The 23,271-nt window shown below is 41.0% G+C and overlaps 1 protein-coding gene across 1 annotated transcript in view; it reads right to left on the bottom strand.

Moving 5' to 3' along the window:
- LOC109910398 (A-kinase anchor protein 13-like) overlaps nt 1–23,271 on the bottom strand; it is a 90,273-nt gene that overhangs the window by 28,572 nt on the left and 38,430 nt on the right. Inside the window, exons 4-6 of the mRNA XM_048615749.1 lie at nt 12,923–13,106; nt 6,113–6,305; nt 2,388–4,140 (exon numbers count right to left, since the gene is read on the bottom strand). Of these exons, the coding sequence (XP_048471706.1) occupies nt 2,388–4,140; nt 6,113–6,305; nt 12,923–13,106 (2,130 nt within the window). The remainder of the gene's footprint in view (nt 1–2,387; nt 4,141–6,112; nt 6,306–12,922; nt 13,107–23,271) is intronic.

Here is a 23,271-nt window from a genome sequence, read left to right as displayed (position 1 = left end):
TGGTCAAAGGGTATAGGTTTAAAGAGCATTTTAAATGAGGAAAGAAAGGTTGAGATATTTACTGAGAGAATTCCAGAATGTAAGGCTCTGCAACTAAAAGAACTGTTACAAATGGTGCAGCAATTAAAATCAGGAATGCTCAAGAGGCCAGAGTGTAGAACACACAACAGAAAGCTGCAAGAGCTGGTTCAGATTCAACTGCTTTGCGTCAGCCATAAGCTCCACCTCACTTCAACATATTGGAATGAAAACTCTATTTTCTATCTTATTTGTCTCTTAAATGAACTGATAGGCAGGTAATAGAGTGAGTCGTCACCTAATACGCTCGCCTCCATGTGGAAACAAAAAATACGAAAGTTGGACTATAGAAATATAGGAAGAGGAATAGGCCATTCAGCCCTTCAAACCTGCTCCCCCATTCTAGACTATGGCTGATCATCTAGCTCAATGCCATTTTTCCTACACCATCTCCATATCCTTTGATGTAGTTTATACCTAGAAATTGACAAACTTTTGTCTTGAATGTATTCATTGACCAACCCTGCACAACTCCCCAGAATAGAGAATGTCTAAGATTTGCCATTCACTGAGTAAAAGAAACTAGTCCTGGTCTTAGTCGTAAATGAGATGTCAGTATATCTGATACCATATCCCCAAGTGTTGGACCATTCTGTTAGCCAGGAGAAAACATCCTTTCTTCATGTAGCCTGACTGGCCCTTTAAAAGTTTTCTAAGTTTCAATGAGATCACCTCTCATTCTCATCAATGCTGGAGAATGTTTTATCCATGGAACATCTCCAGAAAGGTGGTGGAGTCAATGCAGGAAGAAAAAATGTGAACAAAAGCCATTATAAACTGGTAGTTGACAGGGTTAACCAGCAAAAAGCCTGACGTTTCACTTACTGTCAAGGGCTTCAGTTGAACCATCCATATTTAACCTCTCCACCAGCAAAGGTCAGCAGCAATATCTACTGTCCACAAGATGCACTGCAGAAATTCACTAAAGATCCTTACACAGCACCTTCCAAACCCATGACCCTTCCATCTGGAAGGACAAGGACAGCAGATACATGGGAATACCACCACCTGCAAGTTCCACTCAAAGCCACTTGCCATCCTGACTTGGAAATATATTGCCTTTGCCTGGCGAAGGAACAGTGCTTCGAAAGCTTGCGATTTCAAATAAACCCGTTAGACTATAACCTGACGTCCTGTTACTTCTGCTTACCCAATCCAACAATGGCACCTCCACATCATAGAAATATTATTTCCATTTTGTCACTGTCGCAGGGTCAAAATCCTGGAATTCCCACCGTGAGAGCACTGGGGGTCAACCCACAGCAGGTGGACTGCAACGGTTCAAGAAGGCAGCTCACCACCACCTTCTCAAAGGGCAATGAGGGATGGGCAATAAATGCTGGCCCAGGTAGCAATGCCCAGATCCCACAAACGAATAAGAGAAAATTACAATGAAATGATAAAAACACTGAAGTGCCTTCATTTTGCACTGTCACAAAAGAATTATGTACTCCAAAATGTCAAGGTGTGAAAAAACCAATTGTTCTCACTTAATTTCTAGGGCAAGTAACAGTTGTACTCATATCTTCTGTGCTCAAAAGGTAGGGACATGACAGTTCCACTGTATCACAAGACCCCTAATGTCAAGGTTTAAACTGACTTTGGAGTGAGACTTATTAGTCCAAGATGCCCTATTAACTCTACAATATAGTGTATATCCAGGGCTCCTGGGGTGCAGTGGTACTGTCCCTACCTCTGAGTCAGGAAGTTCGAGCCCAAGTCCCACCTGCTAGAGGTGTGTAATAACATCTCTGAGCAGGTGAGTTGTAAAATGTTTACAGTGCAAATCCAGCCTTCACTTTATTTCCTTCGGGCGCTGCTCACTTTCACACACTCTTCCCTAACCTGGGTGTGACTTTAAGTTACTGAAGCAATTTCTGCAGTTTTCCCACAAAATATCTTCCAAATTCCTTTTCCCTCTTGTTGGTGTGGCGGGGGGGGGGGGGGGGGGGGGTTCCTGCCCTACTGCCCCAGCGTGACTGAGGGTATCAATTTAGTGACAACCATCAACCTGACTACCATGACACCATTCGACAGCCCTTAAGTTTTTGGGTCACTATATTGTCTGAACATTCTGAAGAAGTGGCATTTTTATCCAGAGAATTCTGTTATGTGGATCTACAGTTGAAAATACTATGCATCCTTCCAAATGCACATAATACTGCATTTTACAGAAAAAAATTAGTTTTGAAATATACTAATCATTTTTAAATATCTACATCACGCAGAAAACAAAGCTTAAGTAAACCATGAAAACAGTACGACATTTAAGTTGAACAAGGCTACATTTCTCTCCCCGGTACATTTACCTTTAAAGCTGACTGTTTCTAAATTCCCGTTTGCGTCCAGCACTATGTTAAATTTTCGATCGGCAGAATTCTGCATCACTTTTGTATCCAAAGAAACGGTATTAATTTTTTCATTTCCAAGAAAAATGTCTTCATTTTTGCCATTTGCTTCACTTCCTGATCCACTGCATTCCATTACACAGGAATCTTCCTCATCTACAGTTGAAGGTTTCCCATTTTGTTGAAACTGATCCTCAGAATCTGAAGAACTGTCCACCATATAATCAGCAGGTTCCTCTACTATGCTGAGCAACATTTCCTGGTTTTGGAGATGTGCAACAGTATCAGTTGGTTTGGTTAGGGTGTCCAATGTCCTTTTGGCTCCTTGGGGCCCATCATCTTCATTATCTTCAGTTGTACATTCCATTGTCATCGACAACCAAGGTGGCTCTTTATCAGAGCTGCATTTGGATGATGATAACTCTTTGATACACTCATTTTGAGAAGCTCCTTCCTTTAAATCCACTACTGATTGGATTTCCATTGGCACAACGTGATCTTCAAAGTTAGAATCTAATGCAGTTTCCAATAATGCATCGACCTGTTGGGACCACTGATCATCACAAAGACAGTCCACTTCTAACTCATCATCATTTTGCTCAGGTTCACTTTCAAATACATTTAAGTGTACCACTTCTGATGTACAGCAAGTTTGTTCATATTCCTCAACATCATCCAGTGACTGCAACATATCTGACACTTCCTGATTCTGCACAAACTGTTCCTCTACAGCCATTTCACTGTTTACTCCTTCACATTTCTCATTGGAATTGAGAATCAAGTCTTGTGAATTTGCAAACATTTGGTCAGAAGAATCATTTTTCACCTCAAAGCGAGCTTCAGCATTAGTCTCATTAGTTTCATTAGTTATGCTGACATCAATATCTGCACTGGACTCATCTTTGCTCGACTCCATATCTACCTTCACTTCTGCAATCTGTTCAGGGAGTGGAGGACTTCCATTATTCAGTTCTATTGCATAACCATCTGTCACCTGGGGAAATCCCTCTGTTGATCCACCATTATCATTCAAGACATTTTCATCAGTGACCGACTCAACACAGTTTTTAACGTTTTCTAGCTTACTTTCCACAATAGGAATAGGCTCCACCTTTACTTCAAGATTTTTCTTGGAGTCTATTGTTTCACCATCAGGACTATCATCATTTACAATCAACATATTGTCCATCATCTCCCCTTGACAAGCATCTTCTTTGACAGCACACCCTTGATTGTGAGGTAAATCTTCAGATGGTCCTAAAGTTTCCACAGAAGCTTCGTCACAGTACACACTGCTGCCACCACAGTCCCCATTAGATGCACTCTGCACAAGTACACTTTTCCTTGCTATATCTTCAGACTCTATCATCAACACAGACTCCTCCTGTTGTCCTTCACACTCCAGGTTTGTGCATGTATCTTCACAACTGGCTGCTTTCTCCTCTAATTTTGTATCAATAATGCTGTCTTCAGTGATATTTTCTTGACTCTCAGAATGCATCCCCTCAGGACACGAATCAGTCACCACTTCATCAGTTGGTGTGTCCTCCCGTAGGCAAGCTGAGTGTTCGGCGGGCATTTCAATCGGCGTTTGTGCAATGGTGTTTCCAGTATTGGCTTTACAACACTCCTCAGTTCTTAAATTTTCAACACGTTCACCAGGTTGTGGCAGTTCAGCCTGTGACGACCGATTGGATGGCATGGAAAGTGTATCCTATTCAAAGAAAGAAAGGAGAAAAGCAATGAATAGCTGTACTGTGTTGCAAAAGACCTTGCTGTGTTGAGCTATGCTAGTGCACCAAGAATCTTTTCAACAAGCTTATTTTTCACATTGGTACCAGCACAGTCTTGCTTAAGTCAGTATGGTTCCCATGGGACACTCTTGAGCTGTTTTCATTTCACAAAGGTGCATTTGCCCAAAGCAGTTTCTTTGCTTTGCTTCACACCAATGTTAAAATTATAATCTAAAGTTAGAGATCAGATTTCAGGGAGTTTCAATTCTCTTTACTCAGAAATCAGGTCATCCTGATTCCAGGTCTACATTGCAGCTTTAGTGCAAGATAGAGAGGCCTTCAAACAGTTCCATTATGAATACAGCATTAATTCTTCACCCCAAACTATTCCCACTCCCAATCCTCCAGCCAGTGGTTCTATATTTCAAAATGGCCCTGTCTATATACAACCCAAGCTTGAAACAAACCTATAGTGACCATTCTAAATTAGTCTGCAAGTTTCACTCTTAACCTCTTCCACTTTTACAACTAACATTACAGTTTTATTCTAATGTTATATATTTACTACTGAGCCATAATATAATCCTATTCAACCTGACACCAATCATAAAAATACAAAATGTGGTTCCAGTTAGAAAAGGACATCTGGTTGTTCTTAGCAATTAATTTGCCAATCTATAAATCTCAATAATATTGATAATTGTGACCAATTACCGTAATCCTGAAACACACAACATAATTAGCATGGCCTAGACACGTGAACCAATATCCCAATTGTGAAGATAGATTACAATTGGACATCTGAAACCCATTAAATACAGCACCATCTGTTTTGCTGCTTATTGCAATTGCAAACCTGTCTGTGGTTCTTGGTAATTATACCTGATCAGCATGTCAACATGACCAAAATAAGGACTTCTGAAGAGAAACAACGGGGTCAGTGGTAAACAATGAGCTCAACAATATTAATATTACACTTGTAAAAAATGCTTTTCCAGCCTTGGTGGTTCAGCTCACAAAACGTACTGTGTCGTGTGGAAACTAACCAACCTTAACCGTCAGGTCTCAGATTTGAAGATTAGGGTCTGTTGAGCTACCTCTCAGTCAAATCTGCTTCAGCTGCTCTTAGATTAGCAAGGGGAAGAAGGAAAAATTGAGGACCGGATGGTGGTAGTGTGGCAGAGGTGATTTATCAACACTCAAGTTGCAGGGAGGTGATGGCCTAGTGGTATTATCGCTGGACTGTTAATCCAGAGACCCAGATAATGTTCTGGGACCTGGTTCAAATCCTGCCGTGGCAGATGGCAGGATTTGAATTCAATGAAAAAAATCTCAATTTCTTCAGTAGTGCTGTGACTTTTGCACAGTTGTACCAAGAGGAAACCCAAATGCCATCTCAGTTGCCAAGTGAGATGCCAGCACAATCTTTGTTTGGCTTCATATATTATGACCTTTAACAGAAAAAATGGCTAAGTTGGAACCGACTGAATTGTTATTTCACAACAGTTGCATGATTAATATTCACAATGGTAAATGAATGATATTGAGAACATATTCTTAAATAAGATTAAGATGCAGGTAATTGCAGGAAGTTCTGCAATTGTTTGCGGTTATCAGTTAACAGTTGCATCTTTGTACCATGCAGTGTATCACACGGCTACCAAAGTGGTTAAAGGCAATATAGATAAGATACCTTGGTCCTTTTTTTTCAAACAACAATTCTGCTATTCCAATAAGTAGTTTTGGAAAAATCAAACTGGTTGCCCAGACGTTTTAACAATTTTGCCCCTCTTTTCTCTCGAACAAAATAGAACAATATCCAAGTTTTATGTTTTTGGATGAATGGTGTCTTATGTTTGACGCACTTTGTTATGGTGACCCTGTTAAAGACATTCTTTGCAGTCTTTCTATGGCAGAAATGGCAGAATAAAGCTTTTGGAAACTGGTTCTTACCATTTCACATCTGTGAGACTGGATATATCTCTGCAGTTCACTGATGTTGTGTTCCACACTGTTGAGCTCTACTCCCTGGGGGTTATTGATGGTATACATGTAAACATTCAAGTGCCGTTGGTAGCGCACAGAACAGTCTTCCGAGGATACAATTGGTGTTACGTCCCCTGCTAACGCCGCATCAGGCTTCTGCCTAAAACAGAAAGAGCAGCAGTTAAACATGTCAAAATATTAAATTTTGCATGATTGAAGTAACTTTGAACAAGCCAGTTCATCAACGAAAGAGGATGCAGGGTAGTTAAGACGAGAGAGATCAGGCTCGGAGATTGCTGCTGTGTACAGCTGCCTTCACCCCTCAATGTGACGGTGGGAGGTGCCTAACAAACACCAGCTGGTTCTGCTGAAGTTGCGATGTGGAAGGAAGATCAGAGGCGAATCACCAGCAAGCTGCTTCTGCACACCTCCTATGGGCTTCCATCCACCCACTCAAAACACAGCCGGGTGTTGAGACAACAGAATGGCTATAATGCAAGTGAAATACAGGTATTCACTTTGACCAATAAAAGTGACACTGAAACATTATTTTCAACCAGAAGTGCCACTCAATCCCTGGCATTTTAATTAGTCAAAGCCACTGGCCATTGTTTGAGCTCAGGGACAACAGACCAGGCATGAGATAGAAAAAGCAAGCTTAGACCAATGACAGCACTCAAGTCCTAGTAAGCAGCTGGGTATCCAATCTTCAGGTTCCCTTCCAACTCTCTCACATTCTGAGTTGGTTATGTATGTTACCATTCCCTTTATCATTGTCACTAGGTCAAAATTCAAGGACATGGGCTTCGCTGGCTGGGTGTCCCTCATTGCCCTTCAGGTACAGGTGGTGAGCTGTTTGCTCAAACCACCACACTCCAATCAGTTTAGGTCTACCAAAGGGGAATTCCAGGATTTGGAAGGGAAATCTGCAGGTTCCCCATTTATTCTGTTACCCTTGTCCTTCCAAATGGTAGTGGTTGCGGGTTTGAAAGGTGGTTTGGTGAATTTTTGCAGGGCACTTTGTAAATGGTAAACACACTGCTACTGAGCATTCATGTTGGAGGGAGTGGATGCTTGTCAATCTGGTATCAATCAAGCAGGTTTCTTTGTCTTCGATGGTGTCAAGCCACTTGAATGCTACTGGAGCTGTACTTATCAGGGATTAGTGCCTTGTAGACGGACAGGATTTGGGGAATCAGGAGCTGAGTTACTCGCTGCAGGATTCCTAGCCTCTGGCCTGCTGTTGTAGCTACTGTATTTATAGAATTAGTCCAGCTTAGTCTCTACAAGACCATAAGCCATAGTTACAGAAATAAGCCATTCGGTCCATCGAGTCGACTCTATCATTCAATGAGATCATAGTTGATCTGATGATTCTCAAATCCATTTTCCTGCCTTTGTTCCCATAGCCCTTGACTCCCCTACCGATTAAAAACTTGTTGCCTGCAGCCTCGAATATACATAGTCACCCAGCCTCAACAGCCCTCAGTGGTAAAGAATTCCAAAGTTCCTGATCAATAGCAGTTCTCAGTATGCTGAATGCAAGGGATTCAATGATGATGATGATTCAGTGATGATTGAATGTCAAGGCACAACAGCTAGTTTCTTGCTGGAGATGGTCATTGCCAGGCATTTGTGCAGTGCAAATGTTGCTTGCCACTTGTCAGTTCAAACCTGGATATTGTCCAGGTCTTGTTACAGTTGAACATGGACTGCTTCCGTACCTGAGGAATCATAAATGATGGTGAACACAGTGCAATCATCAGAAAATATTTTGACTTCTGATCTTATGATGGAAGGAAGATCATCAATGAAGCAGACGAGGCTTAGAATGCTATCTTGAGGAACAGCTGCATAGATGCCACGGAGCTGAGATTACTGACCTCCAACAACCACAACCATCTTCCATTGTGCCAAGCAGAACTCTAACCAGTGTAGGAACTTCCCCTCAATTCTCACTGATTGTAGCTTTGCTACAGCTCCTTGATGCCACTCTCAGGCAAATGTGATTTTGATGCCAACGGCAGTTATTATCACCTCCCTTCTGGAGGTCAGCTCTCTTGTCAACATTGGGAAAAGGCTGTTAGGGGGTCAGGAGGTGGTGAGCCCAGGCAGAATTCAAACAGAGCTCTCTACCTAGCAGCAACACGAATTACAATGGTTAAGGAAGGTTCACATCACTTTCTGATGAAACATCAAGAGATTACATTTGGACCTTGCCTGCAAATTTTAAGAGTAAATCTATAAAAAAAAAGCCAAACCATAGGTCTCAATCATCAAAGCTGGGCTGACACTTTAAGGTAATGCTGCAATGTCAAAGGCTTTTACAGGGAAGTGTTGAAGAGCGTTTGTCGGCCTGTTTACATGGATGAAAAAGGACTCCATAACATTATTCAAAGAGCAGAGAATTTTCCAGGTCGCCACTCTTCTTCATGCAGCACCAACAAGAGCAGTTTCAAATTGATTGCTCACCTCAGTGGGGATTTTGTACAATCCTAATCTGTGAAAGCACACTTGCTCTATCCTTTGCATTCCTTGGAAAAACGTCCCTGCTCCTCCTGGTTTTAAGGTACTGGCACACACCATTCTAAAACGTTACCAAGGACAATAACACTGGTTGTAAAGGTACACCACACCCTTCTCTTTCTTTCTCTCTCTCTCTCTCTCTCACACACACACACACTGCAATTTTGGGAATTACTTTAAAACTCTTCCCAATTTACATTAACCACATTCTTAACACAATTTGAAGCAATTTGCTTGCTCCCGAAACCTATCTGCAAACTAATGAAAGGCACTTTATGGGAACGCCCAATGAATAGAACATAAACATCTGGAAACTAATTGGTGCCTAATGCAGTGTTCTTCTTAAACAGATATTCCATTCCTACTAAGAGGATGCCCATTCCACTTGCCTGGCTCCCACCAGACTCTGCAAACAGTTACATCCAGGTCACTGAGCCCCTTTTGTCAATAATGGCCAACTATGCATCAACACTTTTGAGTACATCATGTGGCTTTGGCAAATTTTGGGTGCAGTGCAGGATTTTCTACGAAGTGTATAATTCGTTGTGAAGCATATGCTGATACACTACAGATAGCGTACATGTGCAAACACTGTATCCATAAATCTGTGCATTCAAAAAGTCAATTCAATAAGACAACTTAATGACAACCAGAGCCACTGTTGGCCATTGATTGACATTAGCGCAGTGATTGTGTAGATATGGATCTAAATTGAAATCTCAACATGTTGCCGGTCCCTTGATCAAAATAATTTATCACAAAATTTGTTCAAATCAACCAAAAAGAAAAATCACGTTAAATTATCGCTGAGTTAAGAGCTTTAATTAACTGCTGAGCCAGAGTAGCGCTTACTGCAGTGTCTCTACTCTTCCACCCCAACCCTTTGAAAGGAACATCCTGTTGTATCATTTAATGCTAGTCTGTAAGAGGTTAAAGCGAGATACGTACTAAAGGAGAACTAGGTGATATTGAAGATCATATCATTCTTTCAGAACGTACATCTGAATCCAATCTTAATCCATGGCATTGAAGTCTCCTTTGTGTATTTTATACTTACATAAGTAAGGTTGGGCTTCTAAGGCCAAGTCTCTGGTCAACAGAAGTCTAAGGCACGACACAGAGCATAATTTGACCTTTGTACACAATTACCCGAGCTATGGCTGACATGCAAATCAGAACTGGTACGGTAAGGGCTGGTTTCCTTCACAGGACAGGGAAAAGGTGGAGGGGTGGGGTGTTGGGGGGTGGGGAAGAATCATTAAGGTCCATTCTTGCATGAGAGGCACCTTTACATTGAAGCTAACTATGACTAGGTATGTTACAAAGCTTTAAATTAAACTAGCACTTAATAATGGATTCATGTCAGTAAAGGATTCACTAAATAATTGTTTCACATGGCACCAAGTTAAAAATAAGAATAAAAATTAATATCAAATATTTTAGAAAAACTTTAAACCCTGCGTTGTTATATTTTTAGCATAAGAAAATATATTTGTTCTTTTTGAAGTCAGTGGCACCAACAAGGCTCGAATTACTGCCTGAGAAAATGCCAACGGTTCTGCTTCAGCTTAGCAATTGTTCATCTTGCTGGCCGCTCTGGCGGGCAACAACAAAAACCTGCATTTATATAGCAACTTCAGTGCGCCAAACAATCCCAAATTGCTTGACAGGGGATCTGAAATTCTAAGCCACAAAGAGGTCAGAGGTCAAATAAGCAAAAAAAGCACAGTGTCAGACAATGGGTTTCACTGAAACTGGTAGGTGACCAAATATTGGGTTAGAGACCAGGCATCAGGGAGAATTCTTCTACTTTCCTTCAGAGTAAAAAGTTGGATGTTTTCCATACAAATGAGGGGATGGATGAAGCCTCAGTTTAACATCTCAGCCAAAAATCAGCCCTTCTCACACGGCAGCACTCTCTCAAGTATTGCAGTCAATTATCATTCTAAATCTTTTGTTCCAGTCTATGGAGTGGGACTTGCATCCACAGCCTTCTGATTGTCTGTGTGGAGTTTGCACATTCTTCCCGTGTCTGTGTGGGTTTCCTCCGGGCACTCCGGTTTCTTCCCACAGTTCAATGGTGTGCAGGTTTGATAGATTGGCCATGCTAGATTACCCGATAGTACCCAGAGTTGTGCAGGCTAGGTGGGTTAGCCAAGGGAAACGTGAGGTCATGGGGATAGGCCGGGATGCTTTTTGGAGGGTTGATGCAGACTTGATCGGAAGAATGGCCTCTATCTGTACAGTACAGGTTCTATGATTAAGGCAAGAATTCAGCCAACTCCGTTAATGATGGCAGAAAATTTCCCCAGTAACTAACTCTACATTTAAAACAGGCTTCCATTAGACAAAGTGCCTTTGGCATGAACACTCATTAACTCGCTTATCTGTCATATACCTCACTGATCAAACATTTCACTGCTCTTTGTAAAACTTTGTTTGCATCGAACTGGCTGGAATATTTGCCACACGATTATCACACTTTAAAGTAATTCATCAAAAGATGCTTTAGGGCATTTTTCAGATTATAACTGGGGAATCTAAAGACAGTTACACTTCCCAATGCAGGACAAATAGGAGTAAAATAATCAGACTCCTCATGTAGAGCAAACACCTTAACAGGGTCAGAAACATACTGTGCAGTTGTATCAGTATCTTAGATAAAAACAGATCAATATTTCAGATACACAAATGCAAAGTGAATGTGAAAGGGGGAAGAATATTGAAAGAAAGTAAAATCAAGAAAAGGCTATTTAGCTGCCAAACCACATTGTCTGGTATCCTAACCTCCCCATTCCATACATTTTAAACACAGTCCCCTTCACTGTTACCCCTTCTGGAAGACAGTTCCATGGATGGTTACTGGTTAAACTTTCTTTAAGTGATGGATCAGAATCTAATGTCCAACACTATTTCTTTATGAGCTCTGGAACTTTTAGATTTGTACTCAGTTTTAAATGAATATCAAATTGACTTCACCAGGACTCTTTTGACAAAGAGACATGACTCTTTTGCTCATCCTGTTTCTAAAAATATTCTTGTTTTTTATGTCACCTTTTCTCTTTCTGGTCTTTGCAACCTGTTGTGTCATTGCAACTACCTTTTGTAATATGATAATCATAATTGTATTTAATACTTCAAATGTGATCTGATCAGTGCAATATTAAAGATGCAACAAAATCCCATGAGATTTTTACCTCCACTGTAATGTTAGTTGGTTCAGCTTGTAAGCATTCTCACCTAAACACACTCCACCTGACGAAGGAGCAGCGCTCTGAAAGCTTATAATTTCAACAGGTTTATTTGTACTATAACCTGGTGTCATGTGACTTCTGACTTTATTATTGAGACAGACAGAAGAGATCTCATGTAGAGAGAGTAGGGAATTTCTCCACTGTCCTGATCAACAGTGGACCACTCCAGGTCTGTACCATATTGGCAATTCACCTCATCTGTTGTCTGAGGGAGCCTCACTGTAAACTGCAAGAAACTTGAAAAAAAAATTGATGAGGTACACTTTGAGGCGACTGAAAAATCTGATAACGTGCCATAAAATTCAAACACAGGTTTGTTTAATTACTCTAGTTTAGTATAGCATCTTTTCAGATGCTAACACATCTGCTCATATTTTCAGTTTTATTGTTATTTCTGCAATTGCAGGTTTTGTCTTAGCCAGGTTCGTTCTCAGCAATATCCTCAACACTTCAAAAAAACCACAGAAGATGCCTTCTGTGAAGCCAGCTCTTGTGCTGCGCTTGTGGTTCAAACTTCCTCTGAGGGCTGTTTCACCTGTCACTTGCACCAGAAAATAATGTAAGGACTCTTCACAGATGTGCAATTCAATATATCAGAGTTCTCATCACGAGGTGCTACCTTACAATTCTGAAAGATCTCATTACCTTGCTGATTATACTTTGCACCTGTAGTTTGACACCAAAGTTGCAGAGTGCTCTTAATAACAGTCTTGAAGAGAAACACATGCACCTTCCCTCCCCCATATAGACAAAGATACAAAACTATAATTAATACATTTGCTTGGAGATGGAATTGAAGGGGTAAGAGATCAGCAGACACAATGACGACAGGAGAATTCTTTTCTCCCCAAGTTATTTGCTTAGAGCTGGTGGCATTAATTTGCTTCAATTTCTAACAACTGTGGCACAGGTTTACTGTATAGGGCTAGAAAGCAGACAAACCCCTTTGTGCAGACGAAATGGTGAGCAGCCATGCTCAGAAATGGAGAACACTCACTGGGTAAAAAGGTCCTGGAGATCATGGAAACCTCGCTGTGCTGCCAGATGAACGGGTGTCGCACCGTCAAGGTTAGTGATACCAAGAGCCTCCTGTCCACCTGGTTGCTGCAGTAGGAACGAAGCTAGCCTGGACAAACCCAGCCGCGCTGCAAAATGCATCAAGGTTTCCCGTGGGATGGAACCTGAAAGAAACAAACACATACATGATCGGTATCAGTTTCACTTTGTTGTTTGTCCTAGATTAGTGGATCAACCAGACGTATAAGTAACGTCTCATCTCATCGCACTTTCAAATCAATGAATTATTTCAAAATTGCACAGCAAGATTCCACTAACATCAAACAAGTGAGAGACCAGAATTTAATTTTACTTTTTGGGTAGAATGCTCAGGAATGAGGAATGTTGGCTAGAATACCGAGCGAACTCCCCTCCCCTCTTCGATTTGTCATACAAGGACCATCAAGTTTCCCTCCAGAATGGTAAGTAGGGTCTCAGTTTAACAAAAGCAGCATCAGCAACAGTGCAGCGCTGCATCATGCGACTCAGCCTACACATTATGTGCTCAAAACTGCAGCTGAGTTTAAAAGCTGTGATTCAGAGACAAGAGGCTACAACAAAGCCACAGCACCATTTAAGATTTAAATGCTTTCTACTCCAAAAGAAGACAATCTTGAAAGTGAACAAGGAATTATTTTAACAGGGCAGCAACTGGCACATTGGACAGGTGTTGTTTGCTACATCTCAGGTGTATATTATGCTTTCTCCTCCCCGTCTCCTGGAACATAAGAGATTGCCTGGGATAACAGCACTGTGTACACCAGCAAACCATTGATACCTCAGTTCAATGGCTTTTCTTTACGTAAAATTGAACAAACTAGTCAGAATGAAAACATGATGCCAACACACACACACACACACACACACACACACACACACACACACAGCCGTGACATGCAGCAAGAGTCCTGGCCGATTTTTATTCCTCACTAATACCTTTCTCTACTCCTCAGCTGAGGTCTAATTTCAGGATCCTTTGTGCTGTCTCAGCCCAAGTCAGCTAATTCAGGAATCACAACGTTTACTTTTTGGTCCATGTACTTTAACATTACAACTACATATTCCTCCATCCAAAAGCAAGAGGTGGATGGACTTCAAATGGACTGAAGTTCAGAATGATTATGAAACAAAAAAAATGCTGAAGATAACAGCAGGTCAGGCAGTATCCATGGAGAGAAAGCAAGCTAAGTCCAGGTGGCTTTTCAGAGTCTGATGAAGAGCCATCTAGACTTGAAATGTTAGCTTGCTTTTTTTTTCCCCATGGATGCTGCCTGACCTGCTGTGATCTCCAGCATTTGTTGTTTTCACTACAGATTCCAGCATCTGCAGTCATGTGCTTCTCCAGAATGATTATGTCTAGTTTCAGCTCTGCCACTAATGTTAGAGACTCAATCAGGTAGCTACACCAGAGCCTATTTAAATGAATAAATTGCTTGACAGTGTGCACTATCCCTTTGGGTAAGACTAAATGACCTGCCAGCCTTTGGTCAATGGAGAGAAGGGAGAATCAGAAAAATGCAAATCTTCCTTAAAAGGGACTTCCTCCCTCTCTTTCCAAAAGATGAAGGTCTGACTCATACTAGGATAGAGCAAGCTCCATTGGTGCCAGCTATTTTCTGCTATCCCCCAAGAGAGAGAAACAAAAATTAACATTTCCAGTCAATGATCTTTCATCAGCTCTGTTCTACATTGGTCAGTGAGACATGAGGTTGAATGTAGTATGCAACAAGCAACTTTAAAAGATGACAGTGCTGGCTCAGGAAGGACTGCAATTTCTTTACACGTCAAGACCATAGCTCTCCACAGTCAACTGGGTTTTCACTGCATTGTCTTCTTACCTTCTCCAAGACAATTAGGGATAGGCAACAAACGTTGGCCTTACCAAGGGATGCTCACATTCCATGAAAGGATAAACTAAATACATTTTTATCCCGTGTACAAATATACAAACAATTATCAGATCAATTTCAACACAACTTTATATTTCATTAACAGTGGCAATTTCAACAGACTCCCAAACATACTGCCAAGTACTGAGCCTCCCTATTAAACCACTCAACCCATCTCTTTTGGCACTGTAAAAGGCACGGACCATACTTGTTATATATCCCTACTGCCCACGCAGTGGCAATGAGCTTCATCTGGGACAGGTACCAGAGTCATTAGACAATCTTTGAGACAAACTGGATCACCTTCAACACGTGGACAATTGACATTGAGGACACCAAATTCAGTATAATACTAGATTGGGAAGACAGGGTTAAACTTTGGTTTTACAGGATTGTTTTAAGAGACCAGGAACAGTGACAGTATCAGAAACAGCACAGTCAGAGGTAAGAATTCAAACGGTTATACTGAGATTGCAGAAATGGTGCACATCGCATTTCTATACTTGCCATCAAATAGTGCAATGTGTCACAAGATGACTGTGTTGACATTTCAATTGCAGTAATGTGGGAGTTAATCTGTTGTTCATGTAATCACTGCTAAATATTTAACCAAACATAAACATAAAGACGTAGGCTCTCTGCAACTTCACCAAACCCCTATTTTGAGTGCAACTATCATATGACAATCATAGCTGAGACAAAAAGTCAAGTGTTTTTGTGGGTTAGTTAATCCTCCCAAGGACAGACGGAGAAATCCCTCTGACTCACTGCTGCCATATCATGCTCCCAAATCAGTCAAAAATCAGATGTGGAATTTGCTTATTGCATAAAAGCATACGGCTGGATTAAATGCTCGTGCGCAAATGTTAGTCCGCACACAGAAAGGGGTAGCTGTGGACACGATTTTTTTTTTTTTTTTTAAATTTGATTTGACAAGTTTGAGAGAAGTTGGGAGCATGAAACCAAAATGGAATATTTCTAAAATGCACAGCAATAGGAAAGAGGTGGTGCAGTGCATCTCGGGGATAGCCCAGCGTATCACAATTGCGTCCTAACTGTCTCTTGTCCCAGCGTCAGCGATTCATGTAGCAATGCAGCTCTACAAGCTCCTGAAGCCCTTTATTGCCTTGCAGGAGGAAACATTCATGCAAGATTTTCCACAGCAGTCACTGATACCGATATCTACCAACTAAACTCAGACACATTCAGATAGGCAAGTCCTTGGCATCGAATCTCAGCAGTGGGGTTTGGCACAAAACTGCTGGAGCAAAACGTTTTACAGATCAATGGAAAGCCAAATCAAACCCTGTTACTATTGGAATGAAGTGAAGATGGCTGCATTAATAAATTGATTCATGCAAGTACGGCCTTCACAGAACAAATTTTCACTAAGTACCATCATTTGACCATACATAGCTCTTCCCTTCAGAATGCAGCTTCGTTTCCTGCATTTGAACATTCAACAGTTGCATCAGAAATGATTGTCACTTTCATCTCCACTGCCCTTACATAGGAAGACTTTTCTACATGTTGATGAGTCCTTGAAGGACAAACTTCTTGTTATCAGCCTCAAATTTACCCTTTGTTCCGTTGTATGATCTTAATGTGAAGGAACACTCTTGATGTGCCTGAACAATTTACATAATATTTGCAATATCTACAACAGGTCACACACAGCAATGAAATAAGTGACTACATATCCATTGGTTGTGCAAGCTGATGGATCTTATAAACATAGGCCCAAGCAATATGGACTACACTATATTAGATTTGGTTTACTCTGCATGACCAGGCTTTCTTATGGTGCCAGCTAAGTAAATTGGGTTCAATCTCCCTGCAGTTAAGCTGAATGAGAAGTTTCCATGCAATCACCTTAAAGATTGTGAATGAGCTTCACAGATAAGATACTAAGAGTCTGTTTCCGCTGGCTGGGAAATCAAGAATAAGGCAGCACTCTCTCAGTTTAAGGGACCCATTATTTAGGTTCTGTTCTGAGGAAGGGTCATTCAACCCAAAACATTAGCTCTGATTTCTTTCCACAGATGATGCCAGACCTGCTGAGCTTTTCTAGCAACTTCTGGTTTCATGTCTGATTTACAGCATCTGCAATTCTTTCAGTTTTTACCTATTATCTAGGATTGAGATGAGGCAAAATTACTTAAAAGGACTGTGAATCTTTACACCAGTGGTATAGATACACTAGTGACTATGTTTAAGGCTGATAAAGGCAGATTATGTGATCTCTCAGGGAATCAAGTGATATGGGGAGGGGAAAGCGGAGTAGAAGACCAAGATCAGACGTGATCATATTGCATGGTGCACTAGGTGAGCTGAACTGAATGGTTTTAACCTTCTCTTATTTCTAACATGGTTTTTAATGGCCATCAACATTCGAGGTTGTCTGGCAGCCTTCCAGTCCTGCATCAAGGCTCCTGTTCCCGCTCCACATAGACAAACATACAGAAGAAAGGCTACTTTCCTCCAGCAATGTTCAAGAAAACTCACTCCTCTATCATTCACCAGTGACTAACTTTAACCAGCAATATGCTTTTGGCTTTAAAATAAACTGAAAGAATTGAATTGAATCATTTATTGTCATGCGTATTCAACATAAAATACAGTGAAAAGTGCGTACCGTCACAATGCATAGGTGCAATTCTCATAGACTTAAAAGTAAAATAAGTCAAGAAAGATAACTTAGAGTGTCCAACTTTTCCTTCTCTGCTGCTACAGTCCAGCTCTGGGCTACACCAGTCCATGCCATGCCATCGCCAGAGTCTGAAATCAAAACCTTCTCACCGAAACATACAAAATTCTTAAGGGCTCCACAGGGTAGAGGTAGGGAGGTGAAGGGATCTAGGACCTGGGGACATAATCTCAGAAGGAGGGATTATAGCTATAGAGATGGAATGGAATTTGTTCACTTAGATTAGAGGTCAATAGATTCCTCAAAACTAAAAATAATCAAGTGATATGGGGATTGTGCAGGAAAACAGTGTTGACGCGGAAGATCAGTCACAGTCTAATAATAGCAGAGTGGGCAAGAGGGGCCAAATGGTTTACTCCTGCTGCCATTCCTATATTCTCAAAACAAAAAATTATAAAAATAGGGCAGGTTTATCAACCTGTCTTTTCCTCTGTAGATGTTGCAGCATTTTCTCCTCTTGTTACAGCATGTGGTTGCAACGTTGTACATCCAAGAGTCAAGCTACAATGGAATTCCTGACCCAGTTGCTGATGAGATTCCCACTCAACTCCACAACTATGTGACATTTGGAGAAAGGCAATACATTATCGCACACCAGTCTACAGAAACAAGGAAAACAAAGAACAAGGCAAGTTTCACCGAAGATTAATCATATTCTGTTTCTTTTGTAATCTGAGAATCCAGTTAACTATTCTGAAACAAGATCCATTTTAGACTTGAAATTGTGGGTAATCCTAACAGTGCTCTCAATATTATTTTCTATCAATACTTCGATATAAGATTTTCCACATTGTGAATTCTGTGATAAGTGTTTGAGTCTTGCCAGCATGGATCAGTACCACCAATGATCAATGTGTACCTATTGCCCCAACTGCGCCACTGTTCTCTGGTTCCATGCGGTAGGAATAAAATTGAGGAAGGTCATGAGTTTGCAAACTGTCTGTGATTACCCCCTCACCCCTACCACACAGCCCCTTTTGCAAAAATACAAGGAAAGAAAGCCACACTGCATTCTATAGGCACAGCTATAGGCACATGGAGCATTTGTTCTGTAAGAAGGGCATTGATGAAAAGCAAGCAGGGTAATGTGGCAACTGCACTCCCTCAATATGTTTTAAATTAGAAGTCACACAGCACAAGGTTATAGTCCAACAGATTTATCTGAAATCACAAACTTTTAGAGCGCTGCTACTTCATGTGAGGTGACGAAGGAACAGCGCCCCGAAAGCTTGTGATTTCAAATAAACCTGTTGGACTATAACCTGATGTTGTGACTTCTGACTTTGTCCACTACAGTCCAACACCAGTACCTCCACATCAGGACAACATGTTTTAAAGCTTCTTTTTCTAATATAAAACTGCAGATGCCACCTCTTAAGCTGGGTGCACTCTTGTGTGCATCATTTTGCCCATAATATCCACAAGACAAAAAAGAATTAATTCAGATACACCAATAATCTGATCCTTTGTGCAGGAACTAGGGACGCCTGGGGTGTTTTGCCTTGCAACACGGAAATGAATCTTTACATCTTTATCTCAACTCTTAAAAAGCCTGCAGTGGTCCTGACCTCGAAGGTAACATCAGTGCAACTGGAAGAGCAGTTGATGAATTTGTGCACATTTAGCTTATGAGACAGTAGGAACTGCAGATGCTGGAGAATCTGAGATAACAACATGTAGAGCTGGATGAACACAGCAGGCCAAGCAGCATCAGAGGAGCAGGAAAGCTGACGTTTCAGGCCTAGACCCATCTTCAGAAAATGCACTGTATCCACATGCACTGTATCTTTGGTGGAAAAATCAAATATCTTACATAGTGTCATAATTAAGATTTCCCTTTAGCATCAGCTTTGTAATCATGGGTAAGAAAAATAGTATATTTGAAAAGCAATATTAACTTGTTCAAATGCCTATAATGGATGGGTTAGATAAGTACAGCTGACTTTTCCACCAAAGCTACAGCACATGTGGGTTTCAGCACAGGAGTTCAAAACCCATAGCTCCACTGATGTGATTTTTGCCTTCTCAACCAAACATGTTTGGTTGTTTGCTGCAACCTTCAATTCTTATCTTTTGCTGCTTGTGAGATCTTACCAAAGGTAAAAAAAGTGTTGACCTGTTCACTTACGTGACACTTCAATAAGTAATTGATTGAATGGAAAATGTATTTTGGTCATAATGAGGACAAGAGATGCCATCTTGAAAAGCAATCTTTAAAATACCTCTGGATTTAATTGGAGGGTTTTTTGTGTGTAACTGTAACTTGTATGAATGTTATTTCAAAAACCTCTTGATAGATTGTATTTCTTTGCTTACCACATTGGCTCTGTCTTTAAACATATTAACTGTTTCAGAAAAAAGGGGTTTCTGAAGAAGGGTCCCAACCGAAAACATCAACTTTCCTGCTCCTCTTGACGTTGCCCGACTTGCTGTGTTCCTTCAGCTCCACACTGAGTTGTCAGAAAAAAGTGGGCTTGGGTTGAGTTGCTGATGAAGATTGTATTTGTGCAAAGGTGTAGGACAGATGAGCCAGTACGTTCATTTCTCCTTCTCCACACTTCCCTAAAGAGTCTTGCGTTCTAGTCATGAACTTCATGTACTATTGCATCCATTGACTATGTAATGTTTCAAGTGAGCCATTTATTTAAATCAACCAAAAAGTGATAACCATAACCATTTGTATTAATATGGTGCCTTGAGCATTTTGTCTATTTTGGGAAGAAACAGCTGTACTTATCTAACCTGTCCATTATAGGCATCTGATCAAGTTAACATTGCTTTTAAATGTTCTTTTTTTTTTCTTATCAATAATTGTAAAGCTGATGCTAATTAGAGATTTTAATTATGGCAATATCTTAAACTGGCGGTTAGTCAGCTTCACCGAATTTAGACTGACTGACCATTTTGCTCCTTACAACAAATCCCAATGGATTTTGAAGGTGGCATCATTTCAGCTGAAGGAATGCTCTCTTTATGCATTCTTCTGCCATTGATATATGAACGCCATTCCTGGCTGCAGATATTTTACTTTCCAGCAGAAACTCAGGGCAAATTGAGCCACTTATGGACTCATAAGAGTAATACAGGGAACCATGGTGATTAACCGTCTATTTTCACCAAGTAGCTGGGGGTGGAGAGAGCCTATATCCAACTCTGTGATAGATACAAGGGTAGCATTGTTCAACATTTCAAAGGGGATGTTCATCAAAACTTGCAACAATTAACTCTTCAATTCTTAACCCACTGAGCAATTCAGAGGCATTTCCGCACAAATGCTTGTAACGTACACACATACAGACACAACACTGCATGGGCTCTGCATCACTTATTGCGATCATTTCAATAATGTCAAATTAACTCATTACCAAATCTATATACAAATAAACCTAGCACATTTATGAGACAATTGTTTGTATTTTGGGGAAAACATTGTAATATTCAAGTTGCTGAATTGGACAAATGCTAAGCACCAATATATTGCGGGTTAAACATCAAGACTATTAATGGTCAACATGACTTTCCACCATGACCATATAGAATAGAATCATTTAGACTTAGAATTTTACAGCACAGAAGGAGGTCATTCTACCCATCATGTCTGTACTGGCTCCTGAAAGAACTACTCAGCCAAACCCAGTCTGTAGCCTTCTAACTTCATTACTTTCAAATATACATCCAGCTCTCTTTTGAAACCACCTACGGAATTGGTCTCCATCACTCTCCCAGGCAGCACATTCCAAATCCTAACAACTCTGAGTAAAGCTGTTTCTCCTCATCTCACTCCTACCTCTCGTGATCACAATCTAAAATTGTGACCCCTAGTTACTGTTTCTGTTTACATTTCTCAAGGGTACACTGTCGACTTTCTAGGATAACCTTCAGATTCACAAAGTAGAGCTTGAAAAGCAATTTCTCTTTGAAATGCAGGAAGTTGTTCAAGGGAGAATGTTCCAGGACTGTCAGGAGAACAGCAGCAGCAGCATTCTTTCTTGAGCACCATAGTACGAACAAAACAGTTCCACTTGTGTTTAACCCTCTTCTCTGCACCCCACAATCCACAAGGTACATCGGCCCAAATCACACCAATGACCAAGCCATCAATTTTGCACTTACAGCCTGAAATTTCATAGAATTTCCATAGAATCCCTGCAGTGTAGAAACAGGCCCTTTGGCCCAACAAGTCCACATCGACCCTCAGAGCATCCCACCCAGACTCATCCCCCAGTAACCCATCTAATCTACACATCCCTGAACACTATGGGCAATCTAGCATGGCCAATCCACCTTGCCTGCACATCTTTGGACTGTGGGAGGAAACCGGAGCACCTGGAGGAAACCCACGCAGACACGGGGAGGACATACAAACTCCACACAGACAGTCGCCCGAGTGTGGAATCGAACCTGGGTTCCTGGCACTTTGAGGCAGCAGTGTTAACCACTGAGCCACTGTTTTGGTCTTCCCCGGAAATACTTCATACAGGTGCAAAAGCAGGAACTATTTTGTACAATCTCTTTCACCCTAACAACATAAAACAAGGCAGAGAAAATCCGACTGCACAAACTCTGGTGTCTTTGATGAAACAATAGATTTGTCAGGGTAGGTGTGGAAATGTTGTTTCCCTTTGTGGGAAGACTCCAGGACCAGAGGGCATAATCTCAGTATAAGGTGTTACATATTTGGGTCAGAGACGAGAACAAATTTCTTGTCTCCAAGGGTAGGTGAATCTGTGGAATTCTTTAATGCAGAGAGCTGTGGACTTGAGTCAATAAGTATATTCAACACTGAGATAGACAGATTTTTAATCAGTAAGGGAATTGAGGGTTATGGGGGAAAAGGCAGGAAAGTATTGTTGAGGATTACAATGATTTCATTGAGTGACAGAGCAGGCTCGATGGGCTGAATGGTCTTGTGATCTTATGGTCTACCACTACCTTCTAAACCAGCAACTTCTACCATCCAAGAGAACAAGGTTTGCAAAGGAACGTTCCCAAACTTCCCGCCAGGTCACGCATCATATGGCGTGAAACTCTATCACCGTTCCTTCACTACCACAAGGTCAAAATAATGGAGCTCCTTCCCACCACATCTACACCACATTTCATGGCTGTGACTCACCACCAGCTTTTCAAGGGCAAATAGGGATGTGCAACAATGATGTTCTTCCCAGTGACAGCCACATTCCACAAACAAATCTGAAAATCTCCAACTGGAACTGGCTAGAAGGGTCATTCCTTTAATACTTTCAATAACGGGACAGTGTTTTATTGTCAGAGATGTGACTTTAATGGAGTTGGATTTGGGGGGGTTGTGGTGAAGAATGTAAAAGAGAGAGATCTTTGACCATTAAAGCAAAGAAGAGTACAGGTGTTATCCTCAGTGTCCTGGTCAATATTTATCTCTTAATCAAATCACAAAAATAGGTCACCACACTGCTGTTTGTGGAGGCTTGAAGTGTACCAATTGGCTCCATATATCTTACGTCACAACATGGTAAATACTTCCAAAGTCCTTTACTGGCCGCAAAATATCTGAAACATCTGGTGATCCCAGAAAGTGTGAGATATAAATGCAAGCTGTTCTTTCTCTTTTCAAAGATGCACATTTTAGAAGAGCCATTGTTTGCCAATGTTAACACATCAGTCCATTAGAGATGGCAAGAACTGCCGATGCTGGAGTCAGAGATAACACAGTGT

This window comes from Rhincodon typus, chromosome 33 (assembly GCF_021869965.1).
Source record: "Rhincodon typus isolate 14 chromosome 33, sRhiTyp1.1, whole genome shotgun sequence".
In the NCBI taxonomy this organism is placed as follows: domain Eukaryota; kingdom Metazoa; phylum Chordata; class Chondrichthyes; order Orectolobiformes; family Rhincodontidae; genus Rhincodon; species Rhincodon typus.
The sequence above is the reverse complement of the archived record's forward strand: the minus strand, read 5'-3'. Positions and strand labels throughout refer to the sequence as shown.